This window comes from Erpetoichthys calabaricus, chromosome 11, assembly GCF_900747795.2.
Source record: "Erpetoichthys calabaricus chromosome 11, fErpCal1.3, whole genome shotgun sequence".
Lineage (NCBI taxonomy): Eukaryota > Metazoa > Chordata > Cladistia > Polypteriformes > Polypteridae > Erpetoichthys > Erpetoichthys calabaricus.
The window spans coordinates 140,999,916-141,023,574 of record NC_041404.2 but is presented as its reverse complement, the minus strand read 5'-3'; the positions used below and the strand labels follow the sequence as shown (position 1 = coordinate 141,023,574).

At 42.1% G+C, this 23,659-nt stretch overlaps 1 protein-coding gene across 1 annotated transcript in view; it reads right to left on the bottom strand.

Annotated features, from left to right (window-relative positions):
* Positions 1-23,659, bottom strand: part of mpg (N-methylpurine DNA glycosylase) — a 61,782-nt gene that overhangs the window by 25,755 nt on the left and 12,368 nt on the right. The window contains exons 2-3 of the mRNA XM_028814129.2: positions 21,900-22,128; positions 21,279-21,483 (exon numbers count right to left, since the gene is read on the bottom strand). Of these exons, the coding sequence (XP_028669962.2) occupies positions 21,279-21,483; positions 21,900-22,115 (421 nt within the window). The 5' untranslated portion in view covers positions 22,116-22,128. The remainder of the gene's footprint in view (positions 1-21,278; positions 21,484-21,899; positions 22,129-23,659) is intronic.

Here is a 23,659-nt window from a genome sequence, read left to right as displayed (position 1 = left end):
TTAAAACATCGAGATTTGTGAAAACCTCAATATCAAATCTTTGGACGATTCCAATACTTTCCCTAAACTTCATATACGAGAAAGTCGGGGAGGTCTAAAACGTTGAGATTTGTTAAAATCTCAACGTTGAATCTTTGGACCATTCCAATAGTTTCCCTATACGTCATATACGAGAAAGTCAGGGCGGTCTAAAACATCGAGATTCATGAAAACCTCGACATCGAATCTTTGGACGATTCCAATACTTTCCCTATACAGTGGAACCTCGGGTCACGACCGTAATTCGTTCCACAACTCTGGTCGCAACCCGATTTGGTCGTGACCCGAAGTAATTTCCCCCATAGGATTGTATGTAAATACAATTAATCTGTTCCGGACCGTACGAGCTGTATGTAAATTTATATTTTTTTAAAGATTTTTAAGCAGAAAAATAGTTAATTATACCATAGAATGCACAGTGTAATAGTAAACTAAATGTTTACTTACTTCTTCTGTAATGTTTACTTCTTCTACTTGGGCTCTCTCTCTCGCTCGAATGCACAGGGAGAGACTGAACACGTGCGGAAATCATCGGCGCGTACAAACCGGAAGGGAAACTGGCTTGTTCGTCACCTGAGTGTGTGGTCATGAACAGATGCAAAATATTGGCAAACTTTTTGGTCGTAACCCGATTTGTACGTGGTCCGAGACGTTCGTGACCCGAGGTTCCACTGTATTTCATAAACAAGAAAGTCAGGGAAGTCTAAAATGTCGAGATTCATCAAAATCTTGACATCAGATCTTTGGACAAGTCCAAAACTTCCCCTATACTTCATATACGAGAAAGTCAGGGAGGTCTAAAACGTTGATTTGTCAAAATCTCGACATCGAATCTTTGGACGATTACAATAATTTTCCTACACTTCATATACGAGAAATTCACAAAGGTCTAAAACATTGAGATATGTCAAAATGTCGACATTGAATCTTTGGACGATTCCAGTATTTTCCCTATACTTCATATACGAGAAAATCAAGGTGGTCTAAAATGTCAAGATTCAGCAAAACCTCGACATCAAATCTTTGGACGATTCCAATACTTACCCCTGTACTTTGCATACAAGAAAGTCAGGGAGGTCTAAAACGTTGAGATTCATTAAAATCTCGTCATTGAATCTTCAGCTGAGGGGCTGACTCAATGAAATCCGTGCTCTCATTTGGATGTTCTGCTGGCAGCTGCATGAAATTTTAAACTGAAAACCTTTTGAAATTCGTTTTCATTCTTTCATTGGTAAAAATGAAATGTGTAAGAATCCGTCACGACCAGGGAACTCAGTAGCTCGTAGACTGAAGGAAAACCAATCCGTGTTGACAATAAAATCGAGTAACTGAAAAATCACGTTGTTTATTTATTTTTTTTTTTTTTGAGACAATTAGTGAGAGAGTTGGCAGTTACATTTTTAAGACATAATTACTTGCAGAGTGTGGTAAATCCATGGCTTGCAGGGGAGGCAGTGTGGGAACAGCCCAGGTCTGCAGGCGTAGAATAAATACTTAATGGCAGGCGTTCAGGGATCACCCCGGATAGCCTATGGCGACGCAGTGCCTGCCTGTACAAAGAAAGCGGGCAAACATCAGAACACACCGTATGGAAATCAGAACAAAAGTATGCATCTTTTAATACGCTTCCTGTAACAACTCCAAAACAAAATAACATTTGTAGAGTTACATGGGCGATAAATTGACTTGTCAAACGGCAGCGCTGCCTTGTGTGAAGATATCAGGAGACAAAATACCAGACAGTGGTGCACTGAGGGACCATCTGTGGGCTCCCGTCACATGCTGTCACAAGCAGATGACATTTTTGAATACTGGCTGTAATGGCGGTTAAAAACATCCCAGGCAATGAAGAGAACTTAACGGAGTTAAGGGCTGCGTACACTGCATTTGTTTTCTGAAACAGTCATTTTCGAACCTGCTTAGTCCTGAACAGGACTGTGGGGGTCTGCTGGAGCCTCTCCCAGCTAGCACAGGGCGCAAGTCAGGAACAAAACTCCCGGACAGGGCGCCACTCGATCGCAGGGTGTGTTTTCTTCATGTTCTTTTGCGTGGTTTCACTTTGTCTTGTGGCACATTTGAAATATCTCACATTTTTTTTTTTTTTTTTTTATAAAATAGGGGGATTTGCACCCTGCTTGCTTCGCTTGACCCCACCTGCGCTATGCGCCAACCACTGTGCGTCTCTGCCACTCACTCCTCCGACACCCCCTCTTAAACGGTGATATAATGGGAAACAAATACAGTTTTTTTACCCCCTCTTTGCTCGATCAGCTGCTGGATTGCTGCTGCTGCCACCATGCTGCGTGATCTGCATCTCGCACAACACACTTCTGTCATATCACCTATGTTCATATATATTCAATCTCTTTTTGCTTTTACCTTTTCATCAATATCGCACTGAATTTTGATTCTGTGTTTGGAATTACATCGTGACAACGCAACGTATAACTGCCCGCAAGCAAATTTTTAGAATTCTCTACAAGAAATATCTCTGACATAAACAACGCAGGACTTTTCCAAATCCCTTTGTATAAGCTCTTGTCTCGCAGGGCTTTTGGTCCCGGGTGTGGTTACATCACTTGGCACAAAGACTCGTCTTGCGGGACGTGAAAGTGTCTCTGAGACAATCACATCTCGTCTCTTTCCAAGATTTTTTGTTTTTATAATAGAGAGATATACTGTGAAAATGTCTTTAATGGAGGAGTCTGAATGGGTTGCTGGAAGGAAGGAAGCTGCCTTCTGACAGTTTATTGATTACTAAAGTAGGGCGCAGTACTCACACTACACGATTGATACAAGTCGCCATCTGGATGTATGTGCCAACTGTTTAAGAGCCATCAGTCCGATTGACACGCCATGGCGTGGGTGCTCAAACTATAAGTATACACGACCCCAACGGGAATTCAGTCAGACAACAATGAGCTGTGTTGATGATGCTTGCTGTACTGTGCTCTGAAACTGAAACAACAAAGAAAAGAAAAGGCATAACTGGACTCACGGGTGGATGGGAAAGTGCCAACAGAGAGACCACAGGAGGGATGGAGTCTATTTAATTCACCATTGTGTGTGTTTTTTATGCATTTTTCCAGTAAACGTTTCCTAAGATGCATACTTTTGTCATATGATAGTTAGCTTGTTGAAATCAAAAAGGTGAAAATGAGCAGGAGAATGGCAATACTCAATGTATTATGTCCAGCCACTAGACGCCATATTCAGTTGGCATGAGGTTTTACTGCCGGAGCTCAGTTAACTAGGCCTCCTCTCCATCCACACAATGTGTTTCTCTCTCTCTGTACCGCAACTAATGTTGTTATTGCTGCCACGTGCACAAACGCAAATATCGGCAGAGTTTCTTTGCAGCCTTTGTCGATTTTTTGTAAAGCGTTATGACTCGAGCTGCCCCTGTGGGACATCCTGAACCTTTGCGGGATCCCCTCAAGGTTGCTGGATATCATGGCCGGCCTGTACACTGGTACTGTGAGTGCTGTGCAGAGTGGAGGCAGGACCTCTGTGTTTCTCCCAGTTGATTCTGGGGTCAGTCAGCGGTGTGTTCTGCTCCTCTCGGTGAAACACTAACACTGAGGACTTTCAGACAGGGAATTATTCAGCAGAAGTGTGTCAAGAAACACTGCGGGGGCTCCTATATACTAACAGCTATATGCCTGTATAGTGCCTCACAGAGACTGGGACTGCCAAGTCAGAAGTGTTTCTTTCTATTTAGTCAACAGAATTGGTGTGTGTTCAAACCATATTGTGAGTATAAATATTATATATATTTACCTGTCTTTTTTTTAATAAGCTTCTGTAAAAAAAAATGCAAAATCTCCCCCTGGAGATAAAGTTTTATCTATCTATTATATAGTGCCTTTTGAATGTATCTATCTATTATATAGTGCCTTTCATATCTATTACATAGTGCCTTTCACATCTATCTATTATATAATGCCTTTCATATCTATTATATAGTGCCTTTCACATCTATTATATAATGCCTTTCATATCTATTATATAGTGCCTTTCACATCTATTATATAGTGCCTTTCACATGTATCTATTATATAGTGCTTTTCACATCTATCTATTATATAATGCCTTTCATATCTATTATATAGTGCCTTTCACATCTATTATATAGTGCCTTTCACATGTATTTATTATATAATGCCTTTCATATCTATTATATAGTGCCTTTCACATCTATCTATTATATAATGCCTTTCATATCTATTATATAGTGCCTTTCACATGTATCTATTATATAGTGCTTTTCACATCTATCTATTATATAATGCCTTTCATATCTATTATATAGTGTCTTTCACATGTATCTATCTATTATATAGTGCCTTTCGCATCTATCTATTATATAGTGACTTGCACTTTTATCTATCTATCTATCTATCTATAGTGCCTTTCATATCTTTTATATAGTGCCTTTCACATCTATCTATTATATAATGCCTTTCATATCTATTATATAGTGCCTTTCACATATATCTATTATATAGTGCCTTTCGCATCTATTATATAGTGCCTTTCAAATGTATCTATTATATAGTGCCTTTTGCATCTATTATATAGTGCCTTCCATATCTATTACATAGTGCCTTTCACATCTATCTATTATATAATGCCTTTCATATCTATTACATAGTGCCTTTCACATCTATTATATAATGCCTTTCATATCTATTATATAGTGCCTTTCACATATCTATTATATAGTGCCTTTCAAATGTATCTATCTATCTATTACATAGTGCCTTTCATTCTATTATATAGTGCCTTTCAAATGTATCTATATTTTATATAGTGCCTTTCACATCTATCTATTATATAGTGCCTTTTGCATCTATCTATGTCATATCTATCTATCATATAATGCCTTTCAAATATATTTATCAGTCTATCACCTAATGATTGACAAATTGAGCCCTGATTAAAATGAATCAAAAGATGCTAAACAAAGAGAGGACACAACTGTAAACCTGAGTACCCATCATGGCAGTGTCTGTCCTCGATTCTCCTTCTTCTGACCAATTTGACTCTAAATGTCTTGACATGTGGTGAAGGGTGGCACTCCCTTAGGGATTAACTGATAAATAACTGACAACGGTCATGACACAGCTAATAGTAAATATGTGGCATGTATGTCTCTAATTAGAGGTTTCCCAAATTCCTGGTTTCTCTTCGTTTTTACATAAAACTGCAATGCCTGCCTGAGCAGCTCAACCAGCCCTCACTCTGCCTGCAGTCTCCCTGTTTCACTTTCACAATGGCTGAATGTGAACTTTGAAGTTCATGCAACATAAGCAAGCAATCATTGTGAGAGATGGAATCAAAAAGTAGGAGAACTGGGCCTTCATATATCAAATGCAGCATTGCAGCCCGATGCAATTTGTATGACGTTCAATGACGGGAATGTCATAAATCACCACGTTACTTACAGTCGGTCAGAGTTAATGCCGCGTTAAATGGAAGAGGTTTCACACAATTCCTTGTATTTTAAAATGAGTGATTTTAGGAGGGGGATCAGGGAAGTGGCACTCGCATCAGGCCATCCGTCTATCATGACAGCAGTCAAGCAGGAGGCAATGAGATTTCATTTGGTGAATAAAATACAACATGCACTCAGCAGCAAAAGGGTGCTGGAGACGTCAAAAGCGGGGCACGTTGTTTGGGGGGATCCATAACGGAGTTCTTACTTGTAGGCCCAAACAGCACTAGGAATGCACAACCTCCAAAACTACACTTCATGTGACTGTTTACAGTGAGTTTAAAGATTAAAACTTTATCCCACCATAACCACAGCAGACTTAACCAAAAGCATGTCTGAGCAAGCACTCAAAGCGGTGGATTTTATTTGCTTGAATTTTTGTAAAGTTTATGTAACCAGTGGCATTCGCGGGAATTTTTCTTTTGGGATCTTGGCAGCTGCTGACTCCTGCCCGTTATTTTTATTAGCGTCCTGACTCTCCTTTATGGAGAAATCGAAAATCTTAGTGATTGGCAAAAATGGATACAGTGAGGGTATTAGAAATAAATTTGATTCATTAGGCTTGAAAGTTAAGACAGAGGTACAGAATGTAGGGGTAATTATTGATTTAAATGTTAAATCACATATTAATCAGATTACCAGGACAACATTTTTTCATTTAAGAAATATAGCAAAAATTAGACCTCTTATAACATTGCAAGATACTGAAAAATGAGTTCACGCTTTTCTTTTCAGTTGGCTAGATTACTGTAACGCACTCCTCTCAGGACCACCAAAAAAAGACATCAATCGATTACAACGAGTGCAGAATGCAGCAGCCAGAATCTTAACTGGGAAAAGAAAATTTGAGCACATCACCCCAGTCTTAGCGTCACTACACTGGTTACCTGTGTCATTTAGAATTGACTTTAAAATCCTGCTGATGGTTTACAAAGCCTTCAACCATCTGCTCCATCTTATATTTCAGAATGTCTTTCACCTTACACTCCAAATCGTAACTGTAGATCTTCAAATGAGGGTCTGCTTAGAATTCCAAGAGCTAAACTTAAAAGAGGGCGGCACTGTGGCACAGTGGGTAGCACTGCTGCCTCGCAGTCGGGTGGCCTTCACGTTCGCCTGATCTTGCTCTGTACAATTTCTATCTCAAGTCGAAGGTATACACACACCAACCTCAAAAACATGAAGCCCTGAAGGACGCTACTCATCACAAAATCGCCACTATTCCCCTCGAAATGGCCGAACGAGTCATATGAGCGTTCAGAAATCATCTCGAAGAGTGTATCGCTAATGATGGTCACCACCTTGAAGAGATCATTTTTAAAACCCAGTGAAAGAAAAAAATCTATTTTGTATACCCTTTCGATAGATAGATACTTTATTAATCCCAAGGGGAAATTCACATACTCTAGCAGCAGCATACTGATAAAAATAATATTAAATTAAAGAGTGATAACAATGCTGGTATAACAGACAATAACTTTGAATAATGTTAACATTTACCCCCCCAGGTGGAATTGAAGAGTCGCGTAGTGTGGGGGAGGAACGATCTCCTCAGTCTGTCAGTGGAGCAGGATGGTGACAGCAGTCTGTCACTGAAGCTGTTCCTCTGTCTGGAGATGATCCTGTTCAGTGGATGCACTGGATTCTCCATTATTGACAGGAGTCTACTCAGCGCCCGTCACTCTGCCACGGATGTCAAACTGTCCAGCTCCGTGCCTACAATAGAGCCTGCCTTCCTCACCAGTTTGTCCAGGCCTGAGGCGTCCCTCTTCTTTATGCTGCCTCCCCAGCACACCACCACGTAGAAGAGGGCGCTCGCCACAACCGTCTGATAGAACATCTGCAGCATCTTATTGCAGATGTTGAAGGACGCCAGTCTTCTAAGTTTCTTGTGTTATAATGAAATTTATTTCATCTTGCAGCTTTTTTGTAGAATGTGGTACTTATTTTTGGCTCACCATGTAGATTTTAAATCAGCTCAGTGTGAGAGGTGTGTGTCTATTTGTCCTCTGATGAGCAGGACTCGTTATCTTTGCACCCACTGCTGCCTAAAGAGGCCAGGTGTTCCTGTTTACAGATAAAGTGGATTCAAAAAGCAGGGGGACGGAGCAAATGACAGGAGAACATTCGGAGATAACCATGCAATGAAACTGGCAAGTGGGCGAGGGCGCTGTAAAGATGAAACCACCGACGTCATCGCAGTATCAGTCATCTTAAAATGCAGTGAAACACGTAAGACGCCTTCAGTGCCCGATGACAGATGAACTGGAGATAAAACTTGTCGATTTATGTGATGTTGTTTCTAGATGAGTCACCGGACTTCTTGCGTTTCAAGCTTGCCGCACCGAGTGAGCCTTGGAACTTTCTGAGCACTCCTCCCATGTACAGTAGTAGTGCAAGCGCTCCCGACTCACTTCTGTTATTCCACAGAACTCGGTATCTACTAGAAACTTCATTTCTAGCTAGAGTTGAGTTCATATATGCAAGTTAATACAGTGTTGCTTTAGCGGGTTTGCTTTGCTTGATCCTCTGCGGTTTGCCTATCAGTCACACACATACTGTAGATGTGGAGGATGTTCTGATCTCCACGCTCCCCACAGCCCACTTGGACCACAGTCGGGATTCTTGTGCTTTGAGTTTTTTTTTTCCAGTGCCTTTAATACCATTTTACTTCATTCTACTTCAAGGTCAAGTTCTTGCACCTTGATGCCCCCACAATCTCCTGGATCGTGGACTACCTGACCCAACAGACAGCAGTTTGGGAGGCTCTGCATCAGAAATGGTGGCGGGTAACACTGGGGTACCTCGGGGCATAGTCCCATCTCCCAGTGCTACCAGGTCTGTTGCTTTCCCACCCAACTGGGACATTTTTGATCGGCATACACAAGAAAAAAAAAAGGGCTTTCGTAGGTTGTGGTTTTTTGGGCTACTTTTTAAAAAACAATGTGTTATTTTGGGCTATTTTTCAACCCTCCTCCTCCTCCTCTGTGTTATTTCCACTTTTTTTTTTTTTTTTGACCCATCTGGCACCTCTTCTATTATTTGACTTGTATACATCTCAACCCGAAGGGGTCACTATACTGTACATGTGACCATTTCTTCAGGATGTCAGAAAACATAACCTAGAAATTACACCGATTGTTAAATCAAAAGCTGCCCAGGCCAACATCTACTCGATGACATTTCTGATTAGCGGTAAGCTTTTCTAAGACTCTTTATATCCAGAGAGAGAGGCGAGGAGAGAGGGAGAGAGAGAGAGAGAGAGAGAAAAAGAAGACAATTTACCCATCCATCTACAAACTCATCACTGCTATTTATTGATTTATTCCACTGCCTGCTTTTCCAACTACCGATCCTACTTCACGACAGCCAGAGCCGAGAAACCCCGAGGTTCGAATTCATTCCAACCATTGCCAGGACTTTTACGGTGAGGTTGTTTTGTTGTCGGAAGTAAGCACAATATCACCACAACCAGTATAGGACACATTTTTAACCACATTTTCAACTGCTGTTTGTATTTGTGTTGTGTGCTTTTGTTTATTGTTTAGGGGCAAGGGAGGGTTTAATGTAAATATTTGTATTCTTATATATAGTAATTAGTCACTGGTGTTTTTTGGGATAAGTGGTGGTTTCGCGCACATTTGTCTTTTCAATTTCCAATATATCAGTGATTAATTTTACATATCTGTTTAGTGTTTCTGGTTATTTCGTCGTATTGGGAAAAATAAGACAACTTGTAAGGAGTACGGCTTGTTATTAAAGCAAGAAACCTCAGGTAATCCAAGGAATAAGTCTTAGTAGTGTAGTGGCCGGTCTGGGTAAGGGGTCAGCCGTTACAAACTACCGTCCTGTAGACCTTCCCTGTCACTCTTGCCCTTACCCGTCTGTCACAAATCACTCCTGCCACTCTTCTCCACCCACCACCTGCATGTCCTCTCTCACCACATCCATAAACCTTCTCTTAGGCCTTCCTCTTCTCCTCCTGCCTGGCAGCTCTATCCTTAGTACCCTTCACACAATATACTCAGCATCTCTCCTCGGCATATGTCCAAACCAACGCCATCTCGCCTCTCTGACTTTGTCTCCCAACCTGAGCTGACCCTCTAATGTCCTCATTTCTAATCCTGTCCATCCTCGTCACACCCAATGCAAAGCTTAGCATCTTTAACTCTGACACCTCCAGCTCTGTCTCCTGTGTCACCGTCTCCAGCCCAAATAACACAGCTGGTCTCACAACCATCCTGTAGACCTTCCCTTTCACTCTTGCTGATACCCGTCTGTCACAAATCACTCCTGACACTCTTCTCCACCCACTCCACCCTCCCTGCACTCTCTTTTTCACTTCTCTTCCACAATCCCCATTACTCTGTACTGTTGATCCCAAGTATTTAAACTCATCCACCTTCACCAACTCTACTCCTTGCATCCTCACCATTCCACTGACGTCCCTCTCATTCACACACATGTATCCTGTCTTGGTGGTCCTACTGACCTTCACTCCTCTCCTCTCTAGAGCAGATCTCCACCTCTCCAGGATCTCCTCAACCTGCTCCCTACTCTTGTTACAGATCACAATGTCATCAGCAAACATCACAGTCCACGGGGACTCCTGTCTAATCTCATCTGTCAACCTGTCCATCACCATTGCAGATAAGAATATGTAGAAGATCAGCCCGGACACAGTCAGACATGGACTCCAAATGTCCAAAATAACACACGTTTTATTCTTACAATAAAGTCCCGCACACAACACAGTGCTCCAATAAACACAATATTCTGTCTTTCTTCTGCCACCTCCACTCCTCACTCGCAACCTCGTCCTCCTCTACCCGACTCTGGCTCCTGAATGGAGTGAGGCAGCCTCCTTTATAGTGCACCCAGAAGTGCACCAGGTTTCTCTTGATTAACCTCCAGCAGCACTTCCGGGTGTGGCAAAAGTGCTGCATAGGAATCCCGGTCTTGTTCTGGCAGCACTTCCGGGTGTGGCGGAAGTGCTGCAAGCCCAGACTCTGGAGCTGTCCAGGTGCCCCCTGGTGATGACCATGGACCGCCCAGCGGGTTGAGCTTCTGAGCTCCAAATCCGTGGCCCCGATGTAAACCCAGGGGGCTGCCCTCTCATGTCTCGGGGGAGGTACTCCTGGTAGTACACACATTACCCCAGTCTTCTCTTATAAAGGGCGTCCAGTCCAGGCAGGATCCCCGGCCATCCATCACAAATAATACATAATTAAATGTGCCGCTTTTTCTCCTACCTGGTTCTTTACTCTATTTGCCAGAAGTTACAGATGTAGAAAGGAAGTGGAGAGAAAGTGCTAAAGTACCTGATCACAGAGTGCTAAGTGTAAGAGGCTGAAGACATTTTATTATGGTCTACACAATAAAGAGTATAAGAGAACGGGAAAACGGGATCACCATAGGAGCTTACACGATAAAACTGCTGCTGTATGCATCTCAATGATCCCTTTTTGTTTAACTGAATCTAATAATATGAACTCCTGTTGAGACTGTCTGGGTGGCTAGCTGGTTACTCACATGGACAGAACGTTCACGTGAATGTGGCTAATTGCCTCTTTTTGGACTAAAACCTCCTTCTGCGTCCACACGTGTGGAGGAGACGCGTTTAGCTCGAGAGCGGATTGTATAACCCCTTCTGCGGAATGTCGCTTCAGGCTCGAAGATTGCCTCCCAGGATATTTTACGCTACACCGCTTGCGTGTCATCTTATCTTACTCAATTGGAAGAATCCTTGTTCCCCCCTCCAATAACTTGGTGGGAAAAGGACGTCTTATTTTACTTCAAATTAGGGCAGATCAAATTTGCTGTACGAGGGAGAGTTCTTTTCTCCAGAATTCATTCAGGCTACTAAAATAAACAGGCTGGACCTCAGTTTACGTTTTTCGTGTCTGAACAGATATTAGGTAAGAGAGAGGCAGTGCTGGATTAACCACATAAGCAAAGTAAGCACATGCTTAGGGCATGAAGGGTAAAGGGGGCACCACAAAAATTTTTCATGGCCAAATTTATCACATAAAATATTAAATTAATTAAATTTATAGCCATTTACAAAATTTAATGAAAAATGAATAATGCCTCCCTGTACCGTCACTCCTCGTAGAAGGCGCCTTACACAGTGTGTTCTGCATACTGGTGCCATCTATGATGGGGAATTCCCGTTTCATGGTGATTTCCTTAAACGCCATGTTATGTCAAAATATTGTGAAAATAATTTGATTCAAAACAATATGTTTTTATATTTTTAAATAACAGTTAATAGTTGATTAAAAATTATTATCACGTAATTGTTGTGTTTTCATGAATTATCTGTTATTTGACTTAAAATAAATTTCTAGTGCGTAGATAGCGTTATTTTCTGTTTTAAGTAAAAACAAAAAATCATCCCAGTTTGAGAAAAAAATATTCTGGTAAGTCTATTTAATTCTATTCTTGGATATTTTTAAATTCATTTACATTATGTAAAAGCGAAAAATCGTACAGCTGACTACTATTGGTTAAATTTGTTTGTAACTTTTTTACTAAAAGATTTATTAACAAAATTTTCACAAAATATTCTTCAAATCTTGTACTAAGAATATATGTAAATAGATTTGCGAAATTGACACAAAAGCCATAAATAAATTAAATAATCAAAACGGTAAATCTACGGTTTTCATGTCAAAATGAAAACTGTACCTTTCAAAAAAAAAAAACCTTTAAAATCGAACGCAAACGTTAAAATTTGTAAAATTTCGGATGCCATTTTCTCTTCAACAGTAATTTCTCAGCTGAACTTCAGCAGTTTCATTTATATGTGTGCCATAAGTTCAGTGCAACAGAAAATGTCAAAACAAGATTCAGTCATAGATAGATAGATAGATAGATATTAAAGGCACTATATGATAGATAGATAGATAGATAGATAGATAGATAGATAGATAGATAGATAGATATTAAAGGCACTATATGATAGATAGATAGATAGATAGATAGATAGATAGATAGATAGATAGATAGATAGATAGATAGATAGATAGATAGATAGATACTTTATTAATCCCAAGGGGAAATTCACAAGTCATGCAGAACTTTATAAAATAATTTTAGAAGACAATATGGAGTGTGCTTTTCCAAATGTAGACATTGTCTTTCGTATATTTTTAACATTAATGGTCACAAACTGGGCGGCACGGTGGCGCAGTGGTAGCGCTGCTGTCTCGCAGTTAGGAGACCCGGGTTCGCTTCCCGGGTCCACCCTGCGTGGAGTTTGCATGTTCTCCCCGTGTCTGCGTGGGTTTCCTCCCACAGTCCAAAGACATGCAGGTTAGGTGGATTGGCGATTCTAAATTGGCCCTAGTGTCTGCTTGGTGTGTGGGTGTGTTTGTGTGTGTCCTGCGGTGGGTTGGCACCCTGCCCGGGATTGGTTCCCTGCCTTGTGCCCTGTGTTGGCTGGGATTGGCTCCAGCAGACCCCCGTGACCCTGTGTTCGGATTCAGCGGGTTGGATAATGGATGGATGGATGGTCACAAACTGCTCAGCTGAGTGCTCAGTTTCTTGGTTGAAATATATTACAAATCCCCTCAGAACAACTATGAATCAAGGCAGGCTGAATGCCTTATCTCTATTATGTATAGAAGCAGATGTGTTATGTAAGATTGATTATGAAGATCTAATCAAAGAGTTTGCAAGGAAAAAAAGTAGGAGAAAATTATTAAGATAAAAATAAAATGAAGCATAAAAAAATAAATATTATTTTCCTTCTTACTATAAGTATGTTTTGTTTAATTTCAAATTTTCGATAATTAAATAAAATTTTATTTTCTAGTTTGTTATTGTTTAATATTTTGAATTACTTAGTGCTTAGGGCATCTAAGGGTCTTAATCCGGCCCTGGAGAGAGGGACTGCTACTGATGTGATATGAAGCACACACGTATGGAAAGTCATTCTGATTGAATCCTTAGGAGTTCTTTTCCTCGTTCACTGCAGTGTGAATTCATAATACGAATTGGAAAATGGACTTGAATGCAGAGCCGTCTGCAGCCGAGGTTCGGGATCTTACATTTTGCCCATTGTAACATGGCGATTTCTACTCATAAGATCTTTAAAACGGTGAAGAATTAATGTCTCAAAAACGTAACTGTACTGTCATTTTTATTAATGTAAAGACGTGTCTGTTTATTCATGTGACCCTCAACTGAAAAACCTCATGCATTGTAATTGGTGATACACAGTAATGAGCCAAAACATTCTAATGAAGCAAATAACGTCAACCCTCTCGTAACAACAGCGCATGTCAAGGTCAGGGATGTTCAGTGTTAGAATTAATAATAGTAATAATAATAATAATAATAGTTGTGGAAAGACAGTCCCCTGGGCACAGACAGACAGACACCAAATGTCCTAAAACACGCACGTTTTTATTATAAACAGCACCACAATGCCTTATCACCAACAGTCTCTCCTCTTCTTCTCTTTACTCTCGCCTCTATTCTCCTCCTTACAAGCTCCGTCTAACTTCCTCCTGACTCCGGCTCGTCAACAGGAGTGAGGCGGCCCCTTTGATAGCACCCCGGATGTGCTCCAGGTGCTTCCTGATAGTTCGCTGACAACACTTACTGGTGTGGCTTAAGTACCGTATGAGCACCCGGAAGCACTCTGGGTGTTCCTGGACTTCGCTCCGGCAGCAATTCCGGTTGTGGCGGAAGTGCTGCATCAGGGGCGGCTCTAGGCTTGGGGCGGCCCTGGGCAGGAGAAAGACTCGGTGGCCCCTTCGCCCGCCAATGTCAATATGGTATCTTATGCATGGCGGATGGCCACGTCCGTTGCGGACACTGCAAAGCCGCCTTGTGCTCATGACATGCTTCTATATGTGCATGTCCGTAACTTGAAAACCAAGTGGCGGCCCATGATATTCTCATTACGGCAGAACGTTATAATACTACATATAGCTTACTGCTCCAACTCTAGCGACATTAGTAAATACAGCGTACTAATTAACAAGAAACACAATGTTTTTCGACCACATTGCCGTCAGCTGTGTCGTTATTTTCTCTTTCTGTTTTATATTCAATATATATTGGCATGGCGGCCCCTGGGATTTGGTGGCCCTGTGCAGATCCACAGTTTGCATATGCCTAAGGCCGCCCCTGGCTGCATTCCAGGACTCGTTAATCTTGCGGGTACCCCCTGGCAGAGGCCTCGGGCCCCAACAGGGTTGAGCTTCCCAGCTCTGCTTCCGTGGCCCCCTTGCAAACCAGGGCGGATGCCCTCTCGTGGTCCAGAGGGTGTTATTGTCCCTCTCCTGGTCCGTCCAGGCATCCCGGCTGGGTAGGGACCCCAACCGTTCACCACATAGTATATTTTATTTATACAAGGCACCTTTCTAAGCACTAAAGGACACCGAACAAACAATAAATAAATAAAAACACATTATAAACAAAACTTAAAACATCAGACAATACAGAAAATATAAAAATTAAAACCAAACAAGGCCACTGTAATCACAGAGGAAAGCCATTTTGGGTGGGTGGGTTTTAAGTTTACATTTGAAGGTTGAAAATGATTCGATATTTCTAAGCTCAGTAGGTAGTGAGTTCCAAAATGGCTGAATGCTCCGCTCTCCATGGTGGTTAGACAGGCGAGAGGGGATGGTCAGATGGATGGAGGAAGAGGATCTGAGGTTACGGGAGGGAATGGCAACATGAAGAAGGTCGGACAGAAATGAAGGGGCGAGGTTATGAATGGCCTTAAATGTGAACAGCAGAATTTTAAAATCAATTCGAAACTTAATTGGGAGTCAATGAAGCTGCTGCAAGACCGGAATAATATGGTGAATAGATGGGGTTCGAGTAATGATGAGGGCAGCAGAATTCTGGACCAGCTGAAGCTTATGGAGAGATTTATTAGAGAGAACAAAGAGGAGTCCAGACGAGAAGTAACAAGACTGTGAGAAAGAATGGCAGTGGTATGGGGAGTGAGGGAGGGGCGGATGCGATTTAATATCACGTAGGTGGAAGTAAGCAGACCGGGTGACGTTAATTAATGTGAGATTGGAGTACTGTCAAGGATGCCACCCAGACTCTTGACCTGAGGTGAAGGGGAAACAAAGGAGTTATCAATAGCAAGTGAAAGATTATCGGCCTTGGATAATGATGATCTTGTACTAATGAGGAGAACCTCAGTTTTGTTCTTGTTTAATTTAAGAAAATTTGAAGAAAACCAGGATTTAATTTCAGCAATGCAGTCAATAAGTGAAGATGGTGGAAAAGAAGAGGTGGGTTTACTAGTAAGGTACAGCTGGGAGTCATCAGCATTACAGTGAAAATTAATGTTATATTTACGAAAGATATTGCCAAGGGGAAGTAGAGAAATAATAAAAAGAAGAGGCCCCAGGGCTCTGTCCTGAAGTAACAGCGGTGGGTTGGGATGTGAAAGTTTTAAGCTGAATGAACTGAGTGTGGCTTGAGAGGTAGGATCTGAACCGGAGTTAGACAGGAAACTGACATGAGGAATTTGTAGATGACGTGACGCCTTGTCCAGGGTTTGTTCCTTCCTTGTGCCCTATGCTGGCCCACTAAGCGGGTTAGAAAATGACTGACTGACTGACTGCCTCCTATATATCCTGCACAACTCCTGCAGACATAAAATCCCACACGTGCCCTTAAGTCCTCTGGTCCTGGGCTCCTAATGGCTTCCACAGGCCAAACATTCTTCCTGGGGCAACATGCTGCATTCACGTTGTCTCAGACAGACGGTAAATCGGAGTTGTCGTGTCGGAAAAAAAAACGCATGAACCCTCGACAAACTCAACTCGGACAAAACAAAGCTACCCAAATTGTTGTGACGTAATGTTGACCCTCGGTCGATTATTTAAAATCAAACATGCAGCCTAGGCGGCCCGAAATGTATTTGGAGCAAAGCAACATAAACTGCTCAAAAAAAAAAATGAAAGGACCACTTTTGAATCCGAGTATAGCATCAAGTCAATGACACTTCTGGGCTATTGATCTGGTCAGTGAAGTGGCAGAGGGGCTTGTTCATCAGTTTTCAGCTGCTTTGGTGCACTAGAGGGGCAACAATGAGACGAACCCCCAAAACAGGAATGAATGCTTTAACAGCTGGAGGCCACTGACATTTTTCCCTCCTCAACTGTTTTGTCACTCGTTTTGCATTTGGCTGCGGTCAGTGCAGCATGAGGCCATACCTGGAACCTACAGAGCTGGCACAGGTAGTCCAACTTCTCCAGGATGGCACATCAATACGAGTCATTGTCAGAAGGTTTGATGTCTCTCAGCACAGTCTCAAAGGCATGGAAGAGATACCAGGAGACAGACAGGCAGTTACTCTAGAAGAGCTGGACAGGGCCCCTCGTAGAAGGACCTTAACCCATCAGCAGGACCTACTGGTAGCCACTTCTCTGGGCAAGGAGGACCAGGATAAGCACTGGCAGAGTCTGTTGCATTATAGTATACATCTATGGTTAAGATAAGGGTTGGGGAAGGGTCAGCTGACTCAAGTCGAGTTACCCAAGTGACAAAAACCGGCAATACAATTGGCTGTCCAGCGGAGGTGCTGAATTGCGGCGGTCTGCAGCTGGACCCATCTCCATTTTTCAGCCATTTTTTTGACTATATTATTAGCGGGAAATTCCACTCTTATGATAAAAGAGTAAACCAATAAGTGTCCTCAGCAAAAATGACCAGAAGGACCTGAAGTTGTGCAGGCCACTTCAACTGACACCCTAATGGGATACGAGGGCTCAAAGTTACCCCTTTTCACAAAAATTAAAAAAAAAATGTGGATCGGTGATATCATCACGTGGAGTGTCGGTTAATGGGATTTTGATCATATTTTTGATATCCGATTCTTTACCGGTGGTCCTAGCCCTTCTAAGAGCCACTCCCAGAAGGTGCAACATGACAAATCTCAAACATAAGCATGTGAGATTTCGTTTTAGACACTTTCAAGGTCAGAGATTATAAAATTGACGTTATTTTTTATTTCTGATCCTTCCCTAGCCCTGTGTGGACCTCCAACAGAGGGTCAAGATTGACAAATTTCGCTTACAATCGAGTAGTACAAGGGTGTTGTACCGTGTTAGCCATTATGAATGTAGTGAAAAGTCAAGCAAAATGACACCTTTTATTAGATAGATAGGACAGACAGACAGACACACACACACTTTATTAATCCAAGGAGAAATTCAAATACTCCAGCAGCATACTGATAAAAAACAATAAAGAGTCATAACAATGCAGGTATACAGACAGACAATAACTTTGAATAATGTTTAATGTTTACCCCCCCAGGTGGAATTGAACAGTCGCATAGTGTGGGGGAGGAACGATCTCCTCAGCTGTCAGTGGAGCAGGACGGTGACAGCAGTCTGTCGCTGAAGCTGCTCCTCTGTCTGGAGATGATCCTGTTCAGTGGATGCAGTGGATTCTCCATGATTGACAGGAGCCTGCTCAGCGCCCGTCGCTCTGCCACGGATGTCAAACTGTCCAGCTCCATGCCTACAATAGAGCCTGCCTTCCTCACCAGTTCGTCTATGCGTGAGGTGTCCCTCTTCTTTATGCTGCCTCCCCCAGCACACCACCGCGTAGAAGAGGGCACTCGCCACAACCGTCTTGATAGAACATCTGTAGCATCTTATTGCAGATGTTGAAGGATGCCAGCCTTCTAAGGAAGTATAGTCAGCTCTGTCCTCTCTGGCACAGAGCATCAGTATTGGCAGTCCAATGCAATTACATCTTGCCTGAAGAAGGCGCCTGAGTTGCCTCGAAAGCTTGAATATTGTAATATTTTTAGTTAGCCAATAGAAGGTGTCATTTTGCTTGACTTTTCACTACCTCACAGGTGGCGCAGTGGTAGTGCTGGCTGCTTTGCAGTAAGGAGATTGTGGGTTCGCTTCCTTGGGTCCTCCCTGTGTGGGAGAGCGCTTTGAGTAGTGAGAAAAGCACTATATAAATGTAAAAATTATTATTATTATTATTATTACTTTTACAATCAAGAATATTTACACTTGAGCCATGTAAAATCGAAGCACGCATTTTAACATTTCAAATATTTGATGCAGCTACTCTTGTGTTTTTATGTACTTCTGCATCATGAAGTAAATCATCGCATTTCTCATGGACAGCCCAGATTAAGTAGGTTTACGTTAAGTTAGACTTTTTACTTTCTCGTATACGAAGTATAGGGAAAGTATTGTAATCGTCCAAAGATTCGATGATGAGATTTTGATGAATCTTGACGTTTTAGATCTCGCTGAGTCCGATTTACTTTCTCGCAGGAAAAGTATTGGAATCCTCCAAAACTTCCATTTCGAGATTTTGATGAATCTCTACGTTTTAGACCTCCCCAAATACCATTTTTAGAATTATGTCTGTGTGACTGTCTGTGTGTGTGTTTATGTAAACACGATAACTTGAGGACGCTTTCACTTCGGTCAACCAAATTTTGCATACAAATATTAGGCACAAAACGTCGATTTCTATCAACTTTTGGGCTATTTCCGCTAACTGGAAGTGGTACTTTACCTTTAATTCATGCAGCTGCACAGTCTGATTTATTCAACTTTACTTTTATAATAATTGTTAAATATATTATTAATTTGATTTGATTAGTTGTTGATGGTTCTTTAATGTACATAACATAATAATATAATCATTGTCTTGCGGTTTACTCCTCAAATATCCATCCCCATATATCTCTCTATTATAAAAACAAATCTTGGGAGGGACACGAGGCGTGATCTTCTCAGAGACACTTTAACGTCCCGCGGAGACAAGGCAGTGAGACAAAAGACAGCTGCTGTACAGGCTTTTAAATGATCGACGCGCAGCACGACAAGCAGAACACGCAGCTCACCAGCAGCAGCAAGCCAGCAAATGATCCGACCGCAACTCCTTAGCGTGTGTTCAGCCCCCCCTTCACAACACGAGCAACGTTATACGTCCCGCGAGATGAATCCACGTCCTGGGATCGGAAATAAAGGACAAAGACTAGATGACAAAGTAGAACATTGTAAAGAATTCAAAAATTTTGGCGTGGTACACATGCACAGCAGGTTAGAGAAAATGGAAGTACGAAAATTCCAAAGTCTCAAAAAAAGATCGCATTAGCACAAACAAACAAATTATTACTCGGTGAAATAGCGAAACAGCAAAAAGAAATCGAATATATTTTTCGGATTTAGACTTTAAGTCGGAGACTTGTAGATCGTCTAATTTGTGATGCCAGACAAAAATTAATAGATTCCAAAAACGTAGGCGCGGTATAAAGTCCCATGAGACGGAGGCTTTTAACATGAGAATCTTTCAAGTCACGCCCTACTTACAACTATTTTCAAACAAGACCATGGTCATCTAACCTCAGTCGTGTAAATGCTTTTGTCAGACACTCTTCCTGTGCTCTCAGCTCTTATAAATTTTATCAGGACAATAATTTTAGACATTCTAGATGACACGTCAACGACAAAGCGAAGAAGAAAGAGGATGGACAAACATTCAAGAAAGTCGTTTTATTTATTAGAGAGAAAGAAACGATATTCACTCACAGGCAGTTATACGTTGCGTTGTCACGATGCAAGTCCAAACACTGAATCAAAATTCAATGTGATATTGAAGAAAAGGTTATTCCAAATACTGTTTTTACTAAAGTTTTAAAGTAAAAGTGAAAATAATACATATGTAACAATTCCCATGAAAATAACGATCTCTTTAAATTGTATATCCGGTAAACCAAACCCGGAGGTGGGCGAGCGAAGCGAGCAGGGGGTGAAGCCCCTTAGTGAGTATACGTGGCGGAGTGGTGGCTCTGAGGATAGGGATCTGCACTGGCAATTGGAAGGTTGCCTGTTCGAATCCCGTAAAATGCCAAAAGGGACTCTGCTCTGTTGGGCCCTTGAGCAAGGCCCTTAACCTGCAACTGCTAAGCGCTTTGAGTAGTGAGAAAAAGGGCTATATAAATGCAAAGAATTATTATTACGTGAAAGTTGAGGGAAGTCCACTCCCTGATTTTTTTATTTTGTTATTTGCTTCTGGCTTCTTATACTTTTAAATATGTTGTAAAATTTGAGAAAGTCATTGTATGCTTATTATTATTATTATTAAATTTGGCCAGTATGATCAGGGGTGAGTGTGCCCTTTGGTGGCCTGGCAGCTCACTAGGCCTTTCTGGGACTCGTCGACTATAAAGAGCGCCATCTGTAGTCAGATATGCCTGTGTGCACAGTAACTGAATACACTTTAAAAACAGCAGACCTGACTGTAGTGTGGTGGAAGCATTAGAACGGGTGGGATGAGGGAGGGCTTTACGAAAAGGCTTTCTGTAAAAGTAAAACTCTGAACTTGTGTGGGCAGATCACTTCACTCAAGTTATCTTCTATTTGAATCCCCCCCCCAAAAAAAAGAAAAATGTCAAGGAATTTTGGGAACAGAGCCATCCTTCAGGAGACAGACTTGGACCACACAACAAGCTTTTGATTTTTGAGGGGCTAAGATGAGAAATTACCACATTTTTTTTTTTAATGGTATCAGTGAAGGAGAATGAGGAGAGCCTGGCCCATTGCTGTGTCTGCGGTTTTATTTAACAATCCTTGTAATAGGGAGCAGCCGCCAAAGGCTTTACTTGAACCAATATTTCCAAAGCTAAATCCCTGCAGGCAATCGTCAACAGCTGCAGTTTCACTTCTTCTTTGTAGCAATCCCCCCACCTCCAAACTTGCCTGTTTGCTTGACTCACCTCGGCTGGAGATGTTCATGCACAGGTAGATGCCGTAGATGGGATAGACATAAATGGTGCCGGGTTTCATGAACATGGCTGCATTCCTCGGCGTACGCTTCCCTTGATACGAGTGAGACGCTTTGTCCTCCCCGCCCAGATAGGCTTCGGTTTCCACCACGCGTCCCCGGAGTTCCGTCCCATCGGCCAGAGTCCGGACCAACACCTGCAAACATGGAGATACTGCTGGAGAGTTCACGGCCTCACAGGAAAAGCAAAATAGGATATCACATTTCATTTGTATGGTGAGACACATATGGTGCGATGGGATGAAGCACAGGGTCTCCTGCAGTGCCCACACAGAGTTGCTTTGAATTACTTTTTCATGATTCCCAACGCGAGTCCCGAGAGACCTGTGCTGCCAAGCAAGCATCAGAGAGGCCTGTTAATCCACTCAAGGTCATTATGAGACATCCCTGTGGACATCTCCACGGGCGCCCAATGGCTACTGCTCATCAAAGAAAAGCTGGCTTATGTGAAGCTATTTCGAAATGCTAAAATTCTTTCTAATTATTTCACTTCTGTTCCTTCAGAGCTCCAATTTTCAAAAGGAGCCGTCGGTCCAAATGACGCATACTGTACCTTGCCTAGCAGTGCTTTTGCCAGATGAATGCAGGGCTGGTCAAAGAAACTGTCGCCAAGTCTCTGCGGACACTCCCGACGTGCTGAGAAGTACTGGCTGACCTGGTGCGGCAACAACTCCGGACTGCAGCCTCCATCCGCGAGAGATGCTGGTGGCAACACTGCGATCTCGCCGTTGGTAGAATTAGAAGCCAGTTTCCGTTTCCGAGGTGACATTTTAAAAATCGGCCTGCAACAGCAAAATGCAAACTGGGAATAAATTATGAGAGATTAACAACAAGGCTGACACTATTAAAAAAAAACAAATCTGCATTACCAGGCCGGTGCATTTCTTTACCCAGTTGGTACCCCTTTGGTTATGCGGATCATGAAATGACTGTGTTATTAGGAAAAAAACAAATAACGTGAGGATGAAAACAAAAAGTGCCTTATTAAAGTGACGATCCTTTTATATTCACTGCTGTGGAAAAGTATCTGCCCCTTTCTGATAACTTCTCTTTCTGCAAATTTGTCACTTCAGATCTTCAGACAAAATGTTATCTCTTGCAATTCACGGGAGTTAGGGACACAGGAGCCCCCGCAAATGTGAAAAACACAAGAATACGTTTTGGGCCCATCATTTCTGTATGTTCAAAGTTTACTGCATCAAATAAGATTCAAAAAGTTGCAAGAAACGTGACATACTGTAGAAGCAAATCTTGCGTGTGAGGCTGGCTGCCGGGAGAAAGACACGTGGCAGCCCCCAGACAAAGTGTGTAGTTCAGCAGTTCTTTAGTGAACTTTAACATTGAACTTCTTATATATAAACGTCTACACATGGAAGTGTGTCTGTCTGTCTGTCTGTGCGAGGCTACAGCATGAATCTCAAAGAGCCGGCAAGGCAGCCCCAAGTTCACGAGTCAGAAGAAGAAAGAAGTGCGAGGCTACAGCATGAAGCTGAAAGAAAGCGACTCCATCGCCAAATTGAAACCGCAGATGAAAGACAAACTCGTTTAGCCGCTAATACACAAGCGAGGCAAGCACAACGGTAAAACAAAACCTCAGAGGAGAGAGAAACTTGCTTAGCCACTGACAGACAAGGGGGGCAAGTACGTCCGCAAAATGAAATCGCCGACTCTGCATTTCAATGTTTTTTCCCCGACTATTTCAATAGTTTCTAGTAAGCCCGGGCTTACACAGCTAGCATTATAAAAAATGTGTGTGTATATTTATGGCAGTAAACAACAAAAATGATGAATATTACACATTCAAAAGAAATCCAACAAAACACTAAGGACAAAACGATAAAGCGCTCACGACACGGCCCAGTTTCGCAAGTGCAAATGGTTGTAGCGTATTTATGAAATGAACAGGCCCCGTGAACGTCCTAATGAAAGTTATGTAAAGTTTGATCCTACCGCGATGCCGACAAGTGAAAATTTATAGAAGTTGGGTGCACTTCCCAAATGAAGACATAGTCCAACCCAAATGAAATCAGACAAACAAGCGGGCACAGGAAAATTACATAGACGGTAATCCAGAGAAAACTGTAAACCGACGGGTGTAACTGTATTTGTAATTATACAGTGAAGCGTTTAAACAAAAACTGCTGATGATGCTGCAGGCATGCTACTTAAATGGACTTCAAATCCCAGCAACCCCGGGAGTACTGCATCATTGGACAGCTTTGGCAGATGCCACAAGGGCTGCTGGGTGAAAGATGAGGGCGCTAGTTTTAAAAGTGAGCCATAAAAAGCCAACAGGTTCGAGTCGCTCTACCT